At 44.2% G+C, this 20,678-nt stretch overlaps 1 protein-coding gene across 1 annotated transcript; it reads right to left on the bottom strand.

The window, feature by feature from the left end:
* Positions 1 to 7,934: 7,934 nt before the first annotated feature.
* Positions 7,935 to 19,400, bottom strand: MPC1 (mitochondrial pyruvate carrier 1). The gene is made up of 5 exons (XM_087776545.1): positions 19,219 to 19,400; positions 14,237 to 14,240; positions 11,506 to 11,602; positions 9,723 to 9,855; positions 7,935 to 8,955 (listed from the first exon to the last, which is right to left on the bottom strand). The coding sequence occupies exons 1-5, from the start codon at positions 19,287 to 19,289 to the stop codon at positions 8,937 to 8,939; spliced, it is 324 nt and encodes a 107-aa protein (XP_087632671.1). The 5' UTR covers positions 19,290 to 19,400; the 3' UTR covers positions 7,935 to 8,936.
* Positions 19,401 to 20,678: the final 1,278 nt, after the last annotated feature.

Raw genomic sequence — 20,678 nt, 5'->3', positions numbered from 1 at the left:
TCAGTGGCACAGTTTTAAGGTACATAGAGCAGTGTCTGTACCCTTCAGCCTTGTAGCTCTATCAGCTGTAAACCCTTATTCCATAAAAATAAGAGTTCTGTGATTGCTCTGGTCACACTTTAGCATTCTAATGTCCCATATCCCTCCTCACCTTTGCATTCTTCACCTTTGGAAATGGGATCTTTGAATGAACATTGCTGAAAGGTGAAAGCCAGGTGTTACAATAAGTAAAACTGAGTAAAGGATCTCTCACAGAGACCCACTGGGAGCACGGTCGAAAACAGAGAAGCTAGAGCTGCTTTGGGGACTTGCCTGTTCTGCTTGGTAAGACCTCACCTCAATCCTGCTGCTTGATGCAAACATCTCACATCAAACAAAGCAGCAGCTGCTGAAGCCCACTGAAAGGAAGGGAGCTTGCCATTGGGGACGAATGCCCCTCGTGTCTTTTGAAAAGATCCCATGCTCCTGAAAATGCAACAAGCCTGCATCACTGGCAGTGACAGGTAGTGGTGATCCAAAAACAAGGAGCTGAAAAATGCATCCCCTTTCTTACGCCTCAGTTCAGGAAACCCATTGCTTCTAATTTGTCTGACGCTTCCTGCAGATTACCCAGAGCCACAGGCCTGTCCAGCAGAGCAGACACGTGGTGGCTTCAATACAGCTTCATGGTAATTGTTTCTGCTGTGACCCAAACCTTTCCAGACCCAGTCATCACTTCTGTAGTGTCAGAAACTGATCTCACTCATAGGCCTCTGATGTGGGGAGCTGAGGCATACAAAATCCAACTGCAGACATAAGAGCTGTTTCCCAGAGTGCTGGGCAGGCACCTAGTAGCTAGGTGTGTTTGTGGTTCACAGTAACACAGTAACTGTGAGCAAAGCTTTGGAGGGAAAGGTAATAGCCTTTAGTGGCTCATCATGGCTAACGCAACAAATGCAAGGAAGTAACAAACAGCCTTGTGAGCTCATCTCTTTCTGTGGCATCATACAGTCAGATCAGGTGTCACAGAGGCTTGGTTAACTGATACACTATTGGGTACCTTGCCAAATCTTCGAACCATTGAACCCTTTCCTCTTCTAACAATAATCTGGCAGAAAGCTGATGCTGATGTTCACCAATTTACAGTATAAGAAACACAAAGTATTAGAGAGGCTACCGATCACACTGCTGGCTTTGTGCTTTGCTCCCAGGTGACCCATAACATTTAGTGTGTACAAAAGTACTTTGTAATTGTTGCTTCACATGGCTTCCCCACGAACAAACACAATAATTGTCTCAGGATTTTAAGTGATCTCAGGGGCAAGGAGACACGGTCTATCCGGATGTGTAAGAGAGGAATGTTTGAGACAATCTTGCTATTCCCTTGGCATTGCTACAAGTTAAAATTTGGAGAACTTTCCATGTTTAAGCGGTGATCTCAGATCCAGGCAGACTACAGAGTGACAGGTTAGAGGAGATTAATATCTTGTCCTGCCAGGAGACAGCTTTAAGATTTCACAACACCACATGCCCTCTTCAAAGAATGAGGAAGGCTACTAGTCTCATTTACATTGCTCGATCTCATTTACATTGCTCGATACCACTCTGAGAACACATCCCTTCAGTTAATACATACCCTAGGACAACAAGCATGACATGAGACTATTCCAACCGTCCTATAAAGCAACACAATTAAAGCAAGTTACAGCATGGTTCTCCCCTGGGTAAATTATGGGTTAAATGCTTTCAAAATTATTAAATACTTTCAAAATTATTAAATACTTCCAAAATTATAAGTGGCTTGCTTTGTACCTTCACATATTTCTACATAGTGGACCAAATACAGCCATCACGTAAGCACTTGCAAGCGCTGCTGTAATTGGCACTGCTTTCTCTTGCACCAAGAACTGAGTTTGCGCTAGTTATCCCCATACAATAGTTTCAGTTAATGAGAAAGACATGACCCAGATTTCAGACTAAATGAATAAGCTGAAAATTCCCAGGCTTGTTGCCATAGTTACTTGAAACCTACTGTTAAAAAAGGTGAGAAGGAAGAGAGGGAGGAGCAGAAAAAGTAGGAAAAGAAGAGAGCAATATCACGGTCAGGGTTAGGCCATGTGATAGAGAGAGGCGGTGATCTTGAAGGAGCAGAACCTCAGTGATGACACTCAGAGAAGGTCATCCAGGAAGCCAGTATTTCTGCCTTCTGGTTCCTATTGGGTTGCTTATATGGACATTAGTTATTTCTAAGTGGTTACCACAGTGACTAAATGCAATGCACTGGCAGCTATTAGATCAGCAAAAGCAGAAAGGGATTGGGTGGGGAGAGACAGACTTTGCCACAATTTATTTAATAAAGAAATTGCCTCAGTTTAGAACACCAGACTGCTTGCTTTTCCACTTTACAAAGATAGTGAAACTTGCAGCAATGTCTTATTCAATCAGAATAAACTTTTTAGCCTCTGCATAAGATGACAGCAGAAAGACTCCAGCCCTATAGAAGCAGAACTGCAGACTTATTACATTAGGTAGTTAGCATCTTCCCCAAATGCAGACAGGATCAAAGTATCCCATGAGACACAGGCTGGAAACCTAAGAGAGCTGGTAACTGTGCTTGTGAATCTGTCATCTACTACCATTTTATATTGTTAGTCTGTCACGTTAGCATGAAGAAACAGGCCTTATTCATAAAGGCCTTTGTGCTAAGCCCACCAATGAATATATCACACTAGTAGGGGTTTTTAAATCACTATTCTCTATCATCTCATCTTTTTATTCCTGCTCTTCTTTACTTCCCTCCCTTTCTTATAACTGGCATGTAAAGCAATAACATGTCTCTGCACCTGTAGCAGTATAATACAGGATCATATACACTGGAAACATACACAGTTGAAGTAAATACATGTAAATGCTCTACGTATTGGTTAGACCATAATGCAGTTAGTATCTGCATTCATGGAGTGAGCTCAGGGAAGGCACTGGAGTAGTTGGAAGACTGCTTTGCCCTAATCCGGGATTGCATTTTTCTAAACACTTTACTTCTATGTCAAAACCTGTCTTGGCCCCAAGGAGCAAACTCTCCCTTTCTTGCTGCCTTCTCTCAGTCTATAACCTTATTGAGACTTTTGTCCCTTTCCACCCCACCAAGTCCTCTACATTGCTGTCTTTGCTCAGATGGCACCATTGTGCTTTGTACAGAGAACAAAAGATAACCCACAACCCTACAGAAAACTACGTTTTACTTGCAATGTGTTTTCTCTGAGAGCTGGCAGGCTGCATTTGCGGTACCCTGGCTAAAGGGAGTTTTCTGCTGGTTTTAGAGTAGGGAGAACTCACTTCTTCATACAGAAGTCATAGACGCAAAATGAAAAAAAAGAGTATACTATACATAGAAGCATTAGCTGAAATGATTATATAGCATGAGACAGTTGTGGGAGGTTTAACAAAATTCTCTATAGGTAGCTGTTATTACCCTCATTAAAGGAGCCTTGCAAGTAATTTCTTCTGTTCTGACCCCACCATTATGGTTATTCCTTTTTTGGCATTTATTACTGTGCTACCAAATGACGTCCACATTTGAACCATAAATGAGCAAGCTTCCAGATCAAGGACATTTAATTTTGCAACAGCAGGAGAGATTGTAAGCTGTTTTAATGCCATAGTAAGTTATAGTCTAAGTCTCCCCTTGAAGAAGTGGGTCAAGAGATCTCAAACTGGGGGAAGATGGGGAACGACAGGTGGACTGAGAGCTTAGCTGGTACTGTCTCCCACTTGAATTCCCAATGGTGTCACATTCCTTACCAGCAGACTAGCAGCACTTGCTCAGAAAGGTGAGAAATTCTTTTCTGGCTGAAAACATGAAAGAAGGCAGCAGCTGACGCTGCAGCAGCAGCCACGGCAGCAAGACAGGAAAGGCCATGTGGTTCCCAGTCTTACTGTGGTGGAACAGGAGCAGGACACACGGGACAGTGCGTGGGACCACAGCAGCACAGGTTTCTAGTGGCCGGACATATCCTACAGTTGAGAAGTTATTAGCATTAAAGCAAGCTGTGAAATTAAAACCAAATAGCTATTCCAGAACAACAGCATGTAGAGACAAGCTCTATAATCTTGCAAGTCAAATGCAAATACTGAACTTTAATTTTGGATTACTATTAATCAGTTAAGCTGGCATAGCCCTGTTCTTTTATCCAAGGCTACACGAGGTTAAAAAAAAAAACCAGTTATTAGCTCCATTGAGGTATTCAGACTCAAGAATATAAAAATCTCCAGAATCTCTTAAAAATGTTCTATTTTGGGTTACTCCAGACAGCACCATCCCAAAATGGCCATATGCCAATGTGTCCCAGTATTTTGTGCTAGAGGAACCAGGTGCAGATTAACTATACAATTATATATTCATAGAATCATAGAATTTTTAAGGTTGGAAAAGACCTTTAAGAACATCAAGTCCAACCGTTAACCTAGCACTGCCAAGGCCACCACTAAACCATGTCCTCGAGCACCATGTCTGCACGTCTTTTCAATACCTCCAGGGATGGAGACTCAACCACTTCCCTGGGCAGCCTGTTCCAATGCCTGACTACCCTCTCGGTGAAGAAGTTTTTCCTAATATCCAATCTAAACTTCCCCTGGTGCAGCTTGAGGCCGTTTCCTCTCGTCCTATCGCTTGTTACTTGGGAGAAGAGACCGACCCCCACCTCGCTACAACCTCCTTTCAGGTAGTTGTAGAGAGCAATAAGGTCTCCCCTCAGCCTCCTCTTCTCCAGACTAAACAACCCCAGCTCCCTCAGCCGCTCCTCACAAGACTTGTGCTCTAGACCCTTCACCAACTTTGTTGCCCTTCTTTGGACACGCTCCAGCACCTCAATGTCCTTCTTGTAGTGAGGGGCCCAAAACTGAACACAGTACTCGAGGTGCGGCCTCACCAGTGCCAAGTACAGGGGCACTATCACCTCCCTGGTCCTGCTGGCCACACTATTCCTGATACAAGCCAGGATGCCATTGGCCTTCTTGGCCACCTGAGCACACTGCTGGCTCATATTCAGCTGGGCCACCTGGACACACTGCTGGCTCATGTTCAGGCGGCTGTCAACCAACACCCCCAGGTCCTTTTCTGCCAGGCAGCTCTCCAGCCACTCCTCCCCCAGCCTGTAGTGTTGCATGGGGTTGTTGTGACCGAAGTGCAGGACCCGGCACTGAGCCTTGTTGAACCTCATATGGTTGGCCCTGGCCCAACGATCCAGCCTGTCCCGGTCCCTCTGCAGGGCCTTCCTACCCTCCAGCAGATCGACACTTCCACCCAACTTGGTGTCATCTGCAGACTTACTGAGGGTGCACTCGATCCCCTCATCCAGATCATCAATGAAGATGTTGAACAGGACCAGCCCCAACACTGAGCCCTGGGGAACACCACTCGTGACCGGCCGCCAACTGGATTTGGCTCCATTCACCACCACTCTCTGGGCTCGGCCGTCCAGCCAGTTTTTAACCCAGCGCAGAGTGCACCCATCCAAGCTGTGAGCAGCCAGCTTCTCCAGGAGAATGCTGTGGGAGACAGTGTCAAAGGCCTTACTAAAGTCCAAGTAGACAACATCCACAGCCTTCCCCTCATCCACTAAGCGGGTCACCTTGTCATAGAAGGGAGACCAGGTTAGTGAAGCAGGACCTCCCTTTCATAAACCCATGCTGGCTGAGCCTGATCCCCCAGTTGTCCCGCACGTGCCGCATAATGGCACTCAAGATGATGTGCTCCATGACCTTTCCTGGCACTAAGGTCAGGCTGACAGGCCTGTAGTTCCCTGGATCCTCCTTCCGACCCTTCTTGTAGGTGGGTGTCACATTTGCTAGCTTCCAGTCACCTGGGACCTCCCAGGTTGACCAGGACTGCTGACAAATGGTGGAGAGTGGCTTGGTGAGCACCTCCGCCAGTTATATTGCAATAATTCCTCATTTCTCCTTGTTAAGGTTTGTGGTTTTGTTTGTTTGTTTTTGTTTTTTTCCCCAAGCACCATGACTTAAACAAGGAAATGATATGTAAATGGCTTGATAAATAATGCTCTGAAGGACACAGGTCACAAAAGCCACTTGGTGGCACTCTGCCCATATAAACATTTTTGTCACTAGGCAGATTGACAGGCTGTGGAACATCCACCCCAGCCCCAAGTTCCCCATCCCAGACTGGGCCCTGTCCCTACAAGTCCCATGAAAGAGGTTCTGCTCCACCCCGTCCCCTTTTTGTAGAAGCCTATACGGACTGCAGGAAGCATCACTGGTTTAAAATCTAACCAAAGCAAGCTAGAGCCCACTTTCCACCTGCTATTCACTCTTGCACTACTCCAGTATGAAAGAACTTGAGCCTTGTCACAGTGAATGGATGGGGGGGGAAGAAAGGAAAGGTCGAAGGAAATACATGAGAAAATATGGTGCAGGCAGCTACCAGAAAAATGAGAGAAGATAAACTCTTGTAAGTGGTATTTCCTAGTTAGGGAAGTTAAGACAACCAGCAGCTAATGGTGATCAAAGCACCAGGTGAGGCTAGAGTATTCCATCTATTGTGAGCTTTACCCAAGAGCAGCCCATTTCATATCTATGAAGTTCAAACCCACCTATGGATTTGATGGGTCGACTGTTCAGTGGATGAGGAATTGGTTGCATGGTCATATCCAAAGGGGTCAACAGCTCCATGTTCAGATGGAGATTGGTGACAAGTGGTGTCTTCAGGGGTCCGTATTGGGACCAGTACTATGTAGTATCTTCATCAATGACATTGACAATGGGATCAAGTGCACACTTGGGAAGTTTGCAGATGACACCAAGCTGAGCAGTGCAGGTGACACGCCTGAGGGCCAGGACGCCATCCAGAGAGACCTGGAGAAGCCTGAGAAGCAGGCCCATGTGAACCTCATGAGGTTCAACAAGGCCAAGTGCAAGGTGCTGCACCTGCGTCAGGGCAACCCCTGGTATCAACACAGGCTGGGGGATGAAGGGATTGAGAGCAGCCCTGCAGAGAAGGGCTTGGGGCTGCTGGTGGATGAAAAGCTGGACATGAGCTGACAATGCACACTCGCAGCCCAGAAAGCCAACCGCATCCTGGGCTGCATCAAAAGCGTGGCCAGCAGGTCGAGGGAGGTGGTTGCCAGAGAGGGGGTAGATGCCCCATCACTGGAAGTGTTCAAGTTCAGGTTGGACAGGGCTCTGAGCAACCTGATCTAGTTGAAGATGTCCCTGCTCATTGCAGGGGGGCTGGACTAGATGACCTTTAAAGGTCCCTTACAACCAAAACTATTCTGTTATTTCTGCAGAGAAACTAACTTGCAGAATCAGATAACAAATTATAAGGTGCTAAGATAATCAGTTATCCTTACCTGCTTGTATCTCACTACTTATTTATACAAAAGTCTAATGATTCCTCTATCCCAGGAGATAGGGAAAGAGATGACTACTTTTGCAACAAGACAGCAGTACTGAAGAGGCAGCTGCATGCACTAACTTTTCTAAAGCAACGAGTAGTTGTCAGTATTAGCTTTACCCATCCTGCAGGGCATGCCCTACAAGCCTTTCTCGTATGCCTGTTACAAAATTTAGCCATCATGCAACTGGGAACACAATATCAGCCTAGGATTAAAGCAAGTCTTTTAATTGACCATCTTATATTTGCTAGAAGACAATATGTAATATTTACTCAGCTGCATAGCGAGAACCCTCAATTCAGCCCTGTGTATCACGGCAGGAATACTCAGTTGAGTACCCACATCCCCTTTTCCCTGGGGGAGGGGGGGAGAAGTGGTAGGTATTAGGATCCAGAGTACACTTGCCTAAACTCAGTACATACAAAGGATAATACCATTTGCTTTTCCAGCCTGTTTTTGCCTCACGCTATTACAGTAATAAATTGACACTCCATACTAAAAATTTCACTCCAGCATCTGGTATCACAATACGATAAACAAAAATTTTCAAAATGTTGAAGGGATTTATTGCCATTTGGAACATGTTTATTGTTCAAAAACACTGCACTGAAATAAAAATCCATCACATACATTCTTTGTCAGCTATATCCTTACACCAATGTAACTTTCAGGCAGGTCATGCAGGAAAACCACTCTCCCAATCAAGTCAAAAACTACTGAAAGGCACCTCATGTCCTTCAGATCTTAGACTCCAAACAAGTTAATTTTTTGCCTGTATAAGGATTACGTACATCTATAACAACTCAAACAGTAGGAAAAAAATAAAATCCATTTAGAACTTCTTAAAGAACAGTATCAGACTTTGTTGCTTTCCTTCATTCAGTGCTATGCTTTTGCTCTTCCAAGTCTTCTTTAAATAATGTGCGACTTAAAAGTGTACGTTAATGAAGTCTCTTTACTGAGACAAGGCATGCAGTAAGGGAAGAAGGAAAGCTGGTCACTTCCAGGCTGCCTATCTACACATTTGTTCTTGTAGATTAGCAAACCACTGCTTAAGTTTAAAAAAAAAAAAAAAGAGACAGAATAGGAATGAATGCACCCAAGTTAAATGGCTTTTAAGAATATGTTAATACATAGAACAATGATACCACCTACAGTTCTGTTTACTGACCTCTGTTCATGTTGATTTGAAAACAAGTTTTGTCAAACCATCACAGGCCATTTTTGTAGACTGTTAGATTTTAAAAAAGTTGGTCTTCAAATATTGCTTGTTATTTGGATCACTAACTCTTTATTAAAAGGGTAGTTAATTAAGGACCTGTAAGGCAGCAAGACTTTAAATGCAATCGTTTACATTGCTGAATAGTACTTTTAAAAAGGCAAGATAAAAAAAACATTAGTAGAACTATTCTTCGTGGGGTCATATTCATAATAGGTGTTTCTGTTTTATCCCCGTTGTCATTGTCACAGTAACTGTAGATGGCAAGTCTTCCTTGGTTGTAATTCGGGATGAACACATTCCCGGGCTTATTTAAAGTTAGATATTTAGTTCTTTTTCTCCATCCTGCCAAGAGAAGAACAGCTTTTGTAAGAGTGAGTATTGAACTGCAATTGCTATGAAAAAATCTGGAGTTACAGCAGAACTTTAGGAATGTAGGACACTTGTCCAGTTATTTATGCAAAGGCAGGTCCACTTGCAGTTTTGCTCAGTCTCATTTTTTAAAATTTATAGTTCAGAAGGCTTCATCCTCTCATTGCTCCACATGGATTTTTTGGAGCAGAAGAGAGAAAAGCCATAATCCTGACTCATCAGGATTGTTTGGGGCAGTGTCTGCACTACTTGCTACATAATGAGGGTATGAGACTGCTTGCAGTCTGTTTCCCAGTCACACTCAGTTGGATCTACTCCATGTATAGAACAGTCAGCTTAGAGAGGTTTTGCTTAATTTCTCTCACATACAATCCCTTCACAGTTTTATGGGCGTTTCCATCTCAGGAACTAGTTACTGAGATGGACATGTGGACTAATCAACATAATACATGAGACAAACCCCAAAATAACCAGCAGCTGCTGAAAGTCCTGTCTACATGCGTGACCATAAGGGTTTTCAGCCTTTTCTGTGTGCACCCCTCAGAAGCTTCAAAGGAGGTGCAAGGCAACACGTCATAGTTCAGCCTACTGACAAAAAGCTTGTTAATAGTTTTGCAAAAGGTAATGAAGTTAAACAAGTTCAGGAACCATCCAGGGGTTTGCACCACAGCTAAAAACCAGTAAGAGAGTATTCCAAGAGCCATCAGTTTATGACTTCCCCTTTTTAAAGTGTGACTTGCCTGTATTTGATCAGTCGTCCTCCTTGAATAAGTTGTGCAACTTCATTAGTCAAGTGGCATGCAAAAAGAAGCCAGTTCCTTGGCTGCACTTTGTAAGCAAATCTCATGAAAGTCAAGGAGTAACAACACAGTGCTGCAAAACATGATAGATATTGTTAGTAGATTATTTTTTAATATCTGCATTCTGTTGAGGCTTAATTTTCATACTGTTGGAATGTAATGACAAGTAGAACGCTTGTCACTGCTTTTTGAGTTTTCCAACAATCCCACAAATTCATCTGCTTTGAGGATACAATGCAGGAAAAAATGGAACAGTGCTAATATTTTGGTACACAAGAAAATCTACAGAGCTGCAGCTTTCCACAAAACCTCATTTTCCTGATAGGCTTTCCTGTGAGGCAATAAGGCCTTTTAAATTTATTGCCTAAACTATCTCAGCCAGAGAATGAGAGTTAATCCCAATGAGACATCACCTGTCCTATACAATTATTCTGACAATTTATAGGACAGAATATTTTTAAAAATACTAATTACTTAACTACAGTTCTTGCTGGGAACATTCTAAGATGGACTTTAAGAGAAGGAGGTTTCCATTCCCAGGAAACCATGAACATTCAGAAGCATAAAGCTTTGTTACCTGCTTTCCAGGAAAATGAGCAACAATTTTAATCTACTCTCCTGCCATAAGTGCATGTAAATACAGGAAATTACAACCCAAGAAGTCACTAGTTTTGCAAAGTTCATTTTTAGCTTTCTGACAGGCTTTAAGAAAAAAAATACCAGGAAATGAACTGTTAAAGAAAACAGCCTTTTTTTAGGTACAGAACCTACAAGGTGGGAAAAAAAATATTCGTACACACACCATAAGTGTACTTACAAAAACTAAAAAGTGTCTTAACTTTGCTGAGCTGGGTAGTTGCCACCAAAGCACTATTTGCAAAACAGTTTATACTGGAGACTATTCAAACTGGTCTTCCATCCCTAGGAAGCTGATTAAGAGCCTAAGTAGAACATAGTGAGCACGAGGCTATAAATTTCCTTAACCCAAAGGTATTTTGCTTCAGGGAGAATAATTACTCAGAATTAAGTTATTAACTGAGTAAAGGAAGAGACATGATGCCAAAATTAAGTTAATAAATTAAAGCTATCAGATTTATGATCCCAGAGAAGTATTTGAACAATAAAATACAGAGACAGACACCTAGGCAAAAGCTATACATGTTCCAAAAAAGGTGGGGAAAAATAGTGCTTATGCATTTAAAAAGAAATTCTCACACTGTTCCATTAAGAGTCATGCTAGCCTCTCACAGAGAACTGCTTTGCAAGGAGCTAACCTCCCTCCGCTGCTTTCTGCGCCCTGCAGACCAAGCATTACTATCTCTGCACTTTGTCAGTGTTGATATTTAAGTCTCACACTAACCACAAGCCACCATTGTTCTCGATACAAAGAATAAAGTTGTGTAAAGAGCTGCATTCTGAACCAGTGCATGCAGCAGTATAAGATACAAAAAGAATTATACTTTAGAAGTGAGTCTGGTGATCAAAACTACTAAGACTCAAGACCCACGTCCTTCCCCCCCAAATTTCTGGAAAGCCCTCTGAAAGAGCTCTGCAACTTTTCAGTACCTCAATTTTTAAGTGGCCTCTGAAGTTATATAACAAGATATTTGATATCTATATCTGCTTTGATCACAAGTTTGCAAGCAACTAATATCACTGCTTGAAGGACAGAATCTGTGTTCTGTAGTCAGTTTACTGACAAGAAATTTTTCTCAAGTCTTACCAAATGTCATTCGGCCACTAATGATTTCTGGCGATTTCTTCATGTCATTAATAGCAGCAACAGGAAGTCCCCAGTTGGCAACTGGCCCCCAAAAGTGCTGTAAAGAAGGAAAAGGAAAATAAAGTTACACAGAAACACAGGCCTCCTGCAGTATTCTTATAGTTTTCCTTAGCCACACAAAGCTTCAGAGAACAGGGTTAAGGGTAAAATTCCAACTTAAGACAGGCACTACTTTTGCTGTAAGGAAGAAAAACTAATCACTTCTTTTAGCAGGATCTAGTCTTCAGGAGGGAAGAAAGAGCAACCCACTCTGAATTTTCTTGCAGACTGGAGAGGAACTACTGTAAAGCCACTGAAATGCAGTTTTGTGTAATTATACCTCAGGCATTATTAAGCAGTCTGATGGGTATAGTCATATAATAACCTCAGATTTACAGCTCACTTCTGTGCAGAGAATTAGCATTCATCTCTTTGAAATAAGGCTCCTCAAAAATATAATGAAAACACAAGGACTTGCTGAAGTGAAGAACTAGAACTGTTTTCATGTTATGCTGAGAATGAAGATATGCTCAGCAGGCATCTTCTTCCAAGTGCTTACACCATCTCTTTGAACAAGCAGTGCCATGCAACCAAATTGTTACCTAGAGCTCCACCTGCAATTGCTGAAACAACTTAGTGACTACCTAACACTCAGCAATTAGACAGACATAAGAGTAGAGCAATTAGCTACAGGTGTGTATACAGACAGAAAAAGAGACAAGTGGAAAGAATCAAGTCAGAGAAACTGAGGAGAGCTGAATTTGATGGGTATTGTCTGAAAGACTCCAAACTGAGAAAAATAGTATCATAAGTCCAATTTCCACTACTGTTACGAGTAACAAGGCTTCAGCAGAATTCTTTCCACAGAAGATGCATGCAGTACTTCCATTAGTTTCTCCTAATGGGAGACTAAGGATGCTCAAAAGTGACTTGGCTTAGATATGGCAAGAGAGATGCACCTTGCAAGAAAAAGCTTTGCAGATACCAACTATACCCATTCTTTTGACACTTCCCCTAACAGTAACACTGCAGATATTACAATGATTTGGAATTGTCAGGGGACATTAATTTTAATTCCAAGATACTCTTGCCGGTCTGGATACTAGCTTGTAACACTACAGTAAGATTAAAAGCCACACTTGCTTCCCACAGATTTGGGTTGCAATACAAGAAAGTTAACTAAAAAAGTATAGAAAAAAGTGAGTTTAAGTTGTACACACTGTTTTGATAGTTTAACCATAATGCAATACGCAAAACAATGTAGTATTTCTGCAAGTGTCTACAGAATGTGCATTGGTCCAAACTCAGATTTAATATATGTTGAAGAATGCAAAAAAAATGAATTTGTTTACTCTATTCCTACTGATAGTGAAATTGACATCTGTAATGGTTAAAGCCTGTCAAGCACATCAGAGAGAATGTGGTGTAACTGAGAAGAGCTGCATGGTTACATGGTATTTACACCATCCAGCTATGCTTAGAGAGTGTAAAGAAATGTACCTATACTTACACACAAGTTATGTTGCAACAGAACAAGAACATTCACAGACACTGAAGTCAGCAGCGCACAGGATATTGTTTTAGAGGCTTTAATGTAGCTATTTAAATAGTTCTAAAGGACAATAAGAGAACCAGAAACAAAATCATGGTTATGTGACCAGATGTATGTGTACAGTAAGACAGCAAGACAACTTGTGTTAGCATGACCGCTCTAAAGCGGATAGCAAAAGGCAACTGGTGAGGCAGTACATGTACTTCGTGAGGTTTTTACAGTCATTTCAGGAGCCTCATTTAAACAAGTGTAGTTTCAGAAAACCAAGTCTTTAAGGCTCTAAATTTGTTGATTTTTTTTGAATCTATGAAACAATTACAGCTTTGAGAGTCCTAGTGGTAACTTCTGTTTTGAAAGTTAAATCAAGCCACCTTGGCCTTTTTACTTAATTCAGCTGCCATTAGAACATAAATAATACACTATAGACTATGGACCTCTTCAAGCTCAGGCTGCACAGGCTGAGGAGTCATCAGTTCACCTCCCAGCAGCGCTGCAGCAGTAACTTTCCTCTGCTGACCAGGGAGGTAGATTTGGAACTTTCCCACTTGAGATAGTTATCCAGTTTTAAGTGCCTCCAGGCAGGCAGCCTTTTGAAGTTTCCACACACAAGAATTAAAACTACACCTATACAGTTTGTCTTTGGTCTACGTAGAAGAACAAGTCTTCCGTAACATTATGATTCACAGTATAACAGGCATAAAATACCCACTCCCAGTTTCAGAAGTAAACAAAGGCTGAAGGAAAGAAAATTCTGTAGTGAGAGTTATATCATACCATTTATTGTCTGAAGTAAAGCTAGTTAAAAATAAGCCAGGTAGTTCAGTTATGTACCAGTATTGTTGCTATGCAGAAGAATGGCTCCAGATTGATCTGATCTCCTTAGCAAGGAGTATGGGGAAAAAAAAAAAAAAAATGAAGCCTCTTTAATTTTGTAGTGACTACTTTAGGAGACATTCTGAAGGAGCTAACTTTTGGTCACCTTAACCTCAGACTTGTGAATAAACATTACTAGTGCATCACTCCTGGAGGTTCACAGTATGCTCTTCTGATGCAGGCAAGGTCATAACAGTGCTGAGGCAAAAAGACTGCAAGTTACTGAAGTTAGGGAGAAAGTGAAACCAGAAATGTCCTTTTTCTTACCGTACTGTTCAAGTGGGCCATCATTGTTTTCCATTCAAAAAGCACGTGGAAGAAAAAAGAACAAACAATATGTTAGTTTCTTTCATAACTGACAAAGAAGTATACCAGAAACAGAAGACAGGTAGAAATCAGGAAATTGCCATGGCATTAACCTTGATTAATGTAACAGTATTAAAAATCCCATTTCCCTCAAGAGCTGTCATTGTAACAAGTGTTTGCTGCTGAAGTACCGTTTTCCTAGCAAGATAAAGTCCTATTATGGTCTGTGGAAGCCATTCATCCCCTGTAGACTTCAAAGCATCTAAGATCCCACCCCAACTAGTTTAAAAGGATGCCAAAAGCAGTCAAGGTTTGCCCATGACAAAGCTATGCAGCTACAATTCCTCTGTGGAGGCTCTGAAGAAGTCACTTGGAATTCTTTGTATACCCACATAAGTAGGTCAAACCAAACGCTGCCAGAGATCTTACTGTCACTAAGCTCGGGCCAACTGTGGCTGTACCAAACATGAGCTATAACACATTTTCAGTGATCTACCATGGAATTACACACCAGTCATGTACAGGGTTCATTTGAGTGATCGTATAGGTACTGATTTATTTATGTAATAACTTAGTGATCTATGCATAAAAGCTAGACTACAGCATATATTTAAGATTGCTTGCTACTATACCTTTTAAAATGCTTCAGAACTTTTAAACATTCTCTTTCTAACAAAGATACTAATAGGGCTCAGTTATGAATTATGACTTACAAGAAACCAGCTACTAATAGAAAGCCTACTGCTGACCAATTGCTGCTCACCTACCATTGCCCCGAGCTAGGGAACACTTCATAACTGTCCCTTCCCTCACACTGATTTTCATCTTCTTAGAGCACTGTTTTACAAACAGCTATGGTAAGGGAACCATCAGGTCTACTTAGGAGATCACACTGGATGTACATCTCAGTGGGTCTTTGTTACAAGCTGTGGGCTGGTTCAAGATGCTTTGTTAGGGTGTCCTTGACTAGTCTAACCACTTGTTTTTTGTTTTCTTATTAACTGAACTGCAGCAATAATTAATTGAAGTTCAAGACAAGTGCACGCTTCCATTTTTTCATAAAACCTTAACTAAACAAGTTCAAATGTGTCTCTTGGCACAATGTTTTTGTGCCAACAGAACTCAGCCTTCATTTTTAAAGTGGAAGTTGTTTTCAGGCAAGTGAAAGCCTAAAATAGAATCAAACTGCTGCTGTTTTAACAGAGTACGCAGCTCTGGCTAAGGTCTTGCAAGGTTGTCCTCACATCCACGTGAGACTCAACAGTTATTATACTCCTAGAAGAGGGCAGATCAAGGTCATATAGACTCTTCCAGAAGCAGGCATCCAGCCCCAAAGCTCTGCAGCCAACACAGCTGCAACAAATGCACCGTATCTAATAGCAAGGATACCACAGCAAGTGCATGCGCCTATTCCTGAAGTGACACCATTCCAAATTAGTAGTTTCCAAGAACTACATTCAATCCCTCGACAAAAAGAACACTTTGTACTAAAGTTTCCAGAACTGCAGACAACAGTTGTTGGATTTACTCACTTATTAATTTCTGTGTAGAGTATCTAGACATCACAAAAGGAACCATCAGCTGATCAATACTCTGTATTTCTACTACAATCCATTCTAAAAAAGCTATATTGGGGAAGATTTATTTTTCAAAAGTTTTCAGATGTATTTTCCTCATACTGGCAATGACAATATTCATAGGGCAGAGACCATTCTGAAAATACAGATGAACTGCCACTACTTGTTTCCCCCCACACTGCCATCCCCTAAATGGAAAGGGTATTACCCTTCTGCAAGGGGTGGATTGTTCAGTTCTCAGAGCATACAAGACGATGACAGCAGGCACCAAGTCCTTCAATTTCTAGCACAGACCAGCAGAGGACATTTAAGTTATGACCTTGTGTTTAAAAATTTACTAAAGAGGAGAACCAAAGATCAGCTAATTCTAATTATACCACTGATGCTACCTCTTTTAAAGTTCATTGCAATTAAAAGAAAGGTCCTAGGCAGCTTACATCAACACGAGTGCTCAAGCTTTACAAGGAATGAAGTATCTATTTCAAAGTCATCTACATTAACAGATGTAGCTTTACATTACCGCTGAGTCATCAGGAAGAGACATTTCAGAAGTGCCCCAAAAGATGAGGGTCTCCATGCTTATTCTTCTGTTAATAGAAGATTTTGGGACTGCTTGGGCTTCATTATGTGACTAAAGTAATTTAGGCTTCTACTACAAGAAGATGCCAGAGCTTGTCCAGAGTGGCCTATAGATTTTCTCTCTCAAGACAAGAGGAAAGCCGTTTTACTGAATGTTTTTCAGAAGATATTGTTTTAAATCTTTAGGATAGGAAGTAAGAGGGCTCAGTTGCCTACTATTAGTGGTTTCAATAACACAACTTTAGTGATAGCTGACATTTTTAGGATCTACAGGAAAAAATGCAACTTCAGTTTCACAATGTATAGAGCTACCAAGCTTTCACATGCTAATCAGCTAGTTTTAAATTAACATTACTGCTGCATTTTACAAGCAGGAGGAAAAGTCTACCTACAGCTTACATTCTTACTATACTTACTTTAAAACATTAAGTCATGGTTAGGGTAAATCTATACTTACATGATTTACAGTTATTCAGATGCCTATTCATCACCACTTGAGAGAAGCCAGATGTGAAACTGGCAGAACATTTAATTATTAATGATAATTTAAAAAGTAATTTATCTTGTTTCTTTGTGCAAGATCCAAATGCTAACCCATGATGTAATGTAATTCTAATGCCAGATATATCCACCTGAGAAAAGCAGCATGCATTCATTATGCTTGCTTTCATGTTTTCGAGTTACGAAGCTGAAACTGAAGCTGCTTATTCAGAGAGATGTCTGCAAGTTTTGATTGCCCCAAGCCATAATAATAGCACACTCAATTCCACTGCTTTGGGTAACTTCAGTTATTCTGTTTAGGGTCAAGCCATTTAAAACACAACACTAGTATCACAAACAATATCTCAATCCCCACAAACAAGTTTCACATTTATAAAGCCCTGCTTCGCTGCAATGATTACATGCTGATTTTTAGAACAGATACCATAGTCCCAGAGCTTTGAGGAAACCGTTGCTCTATGAGCGAGGCAAGAAGGGAATCTTCTTCAGAGAGTCCTGAAGTCTGGGGAAGCAAGAGCCTTCAGGAAGGAATGTAAAGAGATACAGCTCTAAAGTATACACGCTCCATTTCTCCTATGGAGAAGACAGATCACAGTCTTCTGTTGACCATTAATCTAAATTTTAAACTCAACATAAAGCCAACAACTTAGACACTCGTCTCCTAGTAAGAAAGAAACAATGCTGAAAGGCCATACCAGATGGAGCAACTGACTTCAGCCCATCCTGACACACCCAGTAACAGAAGTATAAATAAGCAGGTATCTTTGTACATAAGGCAGAATCCACCCCACAAAGGTAGAATCCTGTGGAATGCTCTTTAGATAGCTTATTTCAAGACTAGAATTACGACAAAATACAGCTGAAAAAGGCTTATTTCAACTACCTTTTCGGTCTTTGGCAAGGAAAGGGATACTTCCAGCAAGTAACTGTGGCGGTGTTAGAAAGCAGCTGTTCTCTCTTCCAAATTTTTCTTTGTTTTTCTAATTAAGAAACAGACTGCTGTTTCACTGCCCATTTACATGCTTCACACAAATTCTGGTACAATTAACTAAATGTTAACATTAAAATGCATCTACCAAGCTTACACAGTATCTTCAAGACTCTCAAAAGGAATCCACATAGAAGCCTGCTCTGACCTGTCTTCATTTTGCTTCGAGGATGTTCTCCTCCTTCTCACATTTTACTCATCTTTTGCCCCACTGTTTCTGTGGAACTTGATTTTGCAAACGCCAAACCCTTCGGCTTACCGAGCCTTTATATTACAATGCCTTTACCACGCAGGCTTACACCATCTCCTGCTACTTTAACCAAGACTAAGTTTCTCAGATAAACAGATGTCCTCCTACGTACTTGCTCAACATCAAACATCAGTTGCAATAGATGTAGGTAGAACAGCAAGCAACAGCTATAGTGAAAAGTGGCGCAACCACCTTTATTAGAAGAGCCCGTTTTTATTTGTTTACTTTTGTCAAACTGCTTGTCAGCCAAGAAAACTCCAGCCTGCCTACTTGAGACAGTTCCTACGCAGCAGCTCAACTAGATTTAAGCAAGTCTGCCGCAACTGCATCTTTCAGGCACTCTTGCGATTTCAGTTCAAGGTGCCACAGCCCTTGCCGCAGCACACAAACTGAAGCTCGACAAAAGTACTGAGCTGTCTGGGAGGCGACTTCAGCCACATCCCCACGAAAGCGGGGCTTTAACCAGCCTCTGAAAAGAAGCACCTGTTTAAATCTCTGAGGACGTGTGCGTAAGCGGCCTTAAGACCGCGTCTGTTACCAAGCCCGCTCCCGCCACAGCGGAGCGCGGCTCTTTCTGCCCTCCTGGCAGGCAGCGGTCGGGGCCGGTGCCCCCGCCGCCCCGGGGTTTCCCGGCCGGGCGAAGGGAGGCCACCGCCAGCCGCAGCTGCCGCCCCAGCTTCAAACCGCCTCGCGGCGCTTCAAGGTCACGCCCGCTCTCCCCGGGGTGGGGCGGGCGGGACACCGACAGCCCCCGCCAGCCGCGGGGACGGCACGGCGGGACCGGCGCCCTCTCCGCCCCCCGGGCACCTACGGGCCGCCTTCGCCCTCGCCCAACGCTCGCTTGCCCGCTCCCTCCCGGGCCCCTCGCTCCCCCCGCCCAACCGCCAGCGAAGGTCAAACGACGCCGCCCGGCCGCCGCCGTCCCGGGCGCCCCGAGGCTGCGGGGGACGGGCGCTGGGTGAAGGGACGCCGGTCCCCGCCACCCGCCGGGGCGGCCCGAGGCAGAGGCGGGCGCGGCAGCCGGCGCCGACCCCCGCCCCGCGCTCACCTCATCAGGTAGTCCCTGAACTCCTTGCTGCGCACGTAGTCCACGGCCTTGCGGCCCAGCGCCCCCGCCATGGCGGCCCTCGGCGGCAGGGAGCGCCCAGCCCGCCCGCCTCGCGCACCGCCGCTGCCGGCGCCGGTGACAACTCCTCCGCGCTGCCGCCCGGCGCCCGCTTTACGGCAGCGCCCACGCCACCGCCCCCTCCGTCACCGTGGCGCTCTCGGCGCCTATTGGCCGCGGCGGCCCCGCCTCCCTCCTCGCGGGCGGCGAGACCGGGGAGATGGTCTTGGGGAGGGGGAAGGCAGGGTGCCGTAAAGCAGCGCGGCGGGAGGAGGGGGGAAATTGTCGCGAAGCGCGACGAGGAGGGTCGCCATCGGCTGAGCTGCCGGCATTCCTTCGCAGCCCGCGGGGTAGAGTCGCGCGGCGGCTTTCCGAGCCGCTATTGGCTGCAGGGCGGCGTCTGGTGGCTTCCCATTGGCCGCCGAGCGGCGCATCCCGCCCCCCGCGGTGTCTCGCGCCGGCCGCCTCAGTGGCGCGTGTCAGGGGCGCCGGTGGCGCTGGCGGGCAGCGGTCGCCGACGGCTGCGGGCGGGCGTGGGGGAGCGCGGGGGTCTGAGGCGAGAGGGGTGCGGGGGGGCCTGCGTGCGTCCGCTCCGACGCCGGCTGCCCCCGGCCTGTGTCGGGCCGCCCCGTGCAGGGCCAGCGCCCGCCCGGGGTCGGTGCCGAGCAGGGCCACCCCGGCAGCTGCATGCCCGAGGGCAGGGCGAGAGGGGGAAGCGCCCTTGCGGCCGCTGTCCCTCCAGCGGCGGGCCTGCCGCGGCCGGATTGCTGTTTGCCTTGACCCGGGCCCCCCGGGAGGCGAACGGGCGAGCCTCTGCTTCCCCTGCGACACGCGGCGGTCTCCCCGTCCGCACGGCGGCTGCGATGACCGAAGACGCAAAACGAAGGTGTCGCAATGGCGCATAAAGCAGGAGAGAACTAAGAGGGCCCGTAATTGCTTCGGTGATTTTTTTTAAAAGATAATCCTGTGGGGTTTTTAAGAACCTAGTTTATGGACTTCGAATTTTTGGAGCTGGGAGTACAGGGTTATGACAGAGCACTGCAACAGCTCAGCCTTTCCCTCTGTACCTGGAATGGTCTAAGATCCCCTCTCTCACCAGCACTTTCTATTTCATTCCTGAGCAGAGGTTACTTATTTAGAAGGGAAGATAAACTCTAACCCTGCTAATACCATCTCCATAAAATTTGGGCCATACAAACAAATACCTGTACGTGAATTACTTCTTCTATCTTTGCTCAGTGCACTAGAGATAGTGAAAATGGATGTTTATCTCCTCTGCTTTCCAAAGACTTGCAGCCTCAGTTTTTATAGTCAAGAACTGGGCTGAGAGCGCAGCCTGAGGCATACCTATGCTCTGCAAGAACCCCTAGGGGCCACAGCTGCTTCGTTTCCTTCTGCTTCGC

This window comes from Nipponia nippon, unplaced genomic scaffold (genome assembly GCF_047370975.1).
Source record: "Nipponia nippon isolate SJK-2023a ecotype South Korea unplaced genomic scaffold, ASM4737097v1 scaffold_4, whole genome shotgun sequence".
NCBI lineage: Eukaryota > Metazoa > Chordata > Aves > Pelecaniformes > Threskiornithidae > Nipponia > Nipponia nippon.
The sequence above is the reverse complement of the archived record's forward strand: the minus strand, read 5'-3'. Positions and strand labels throughout refer to the sequence as shown.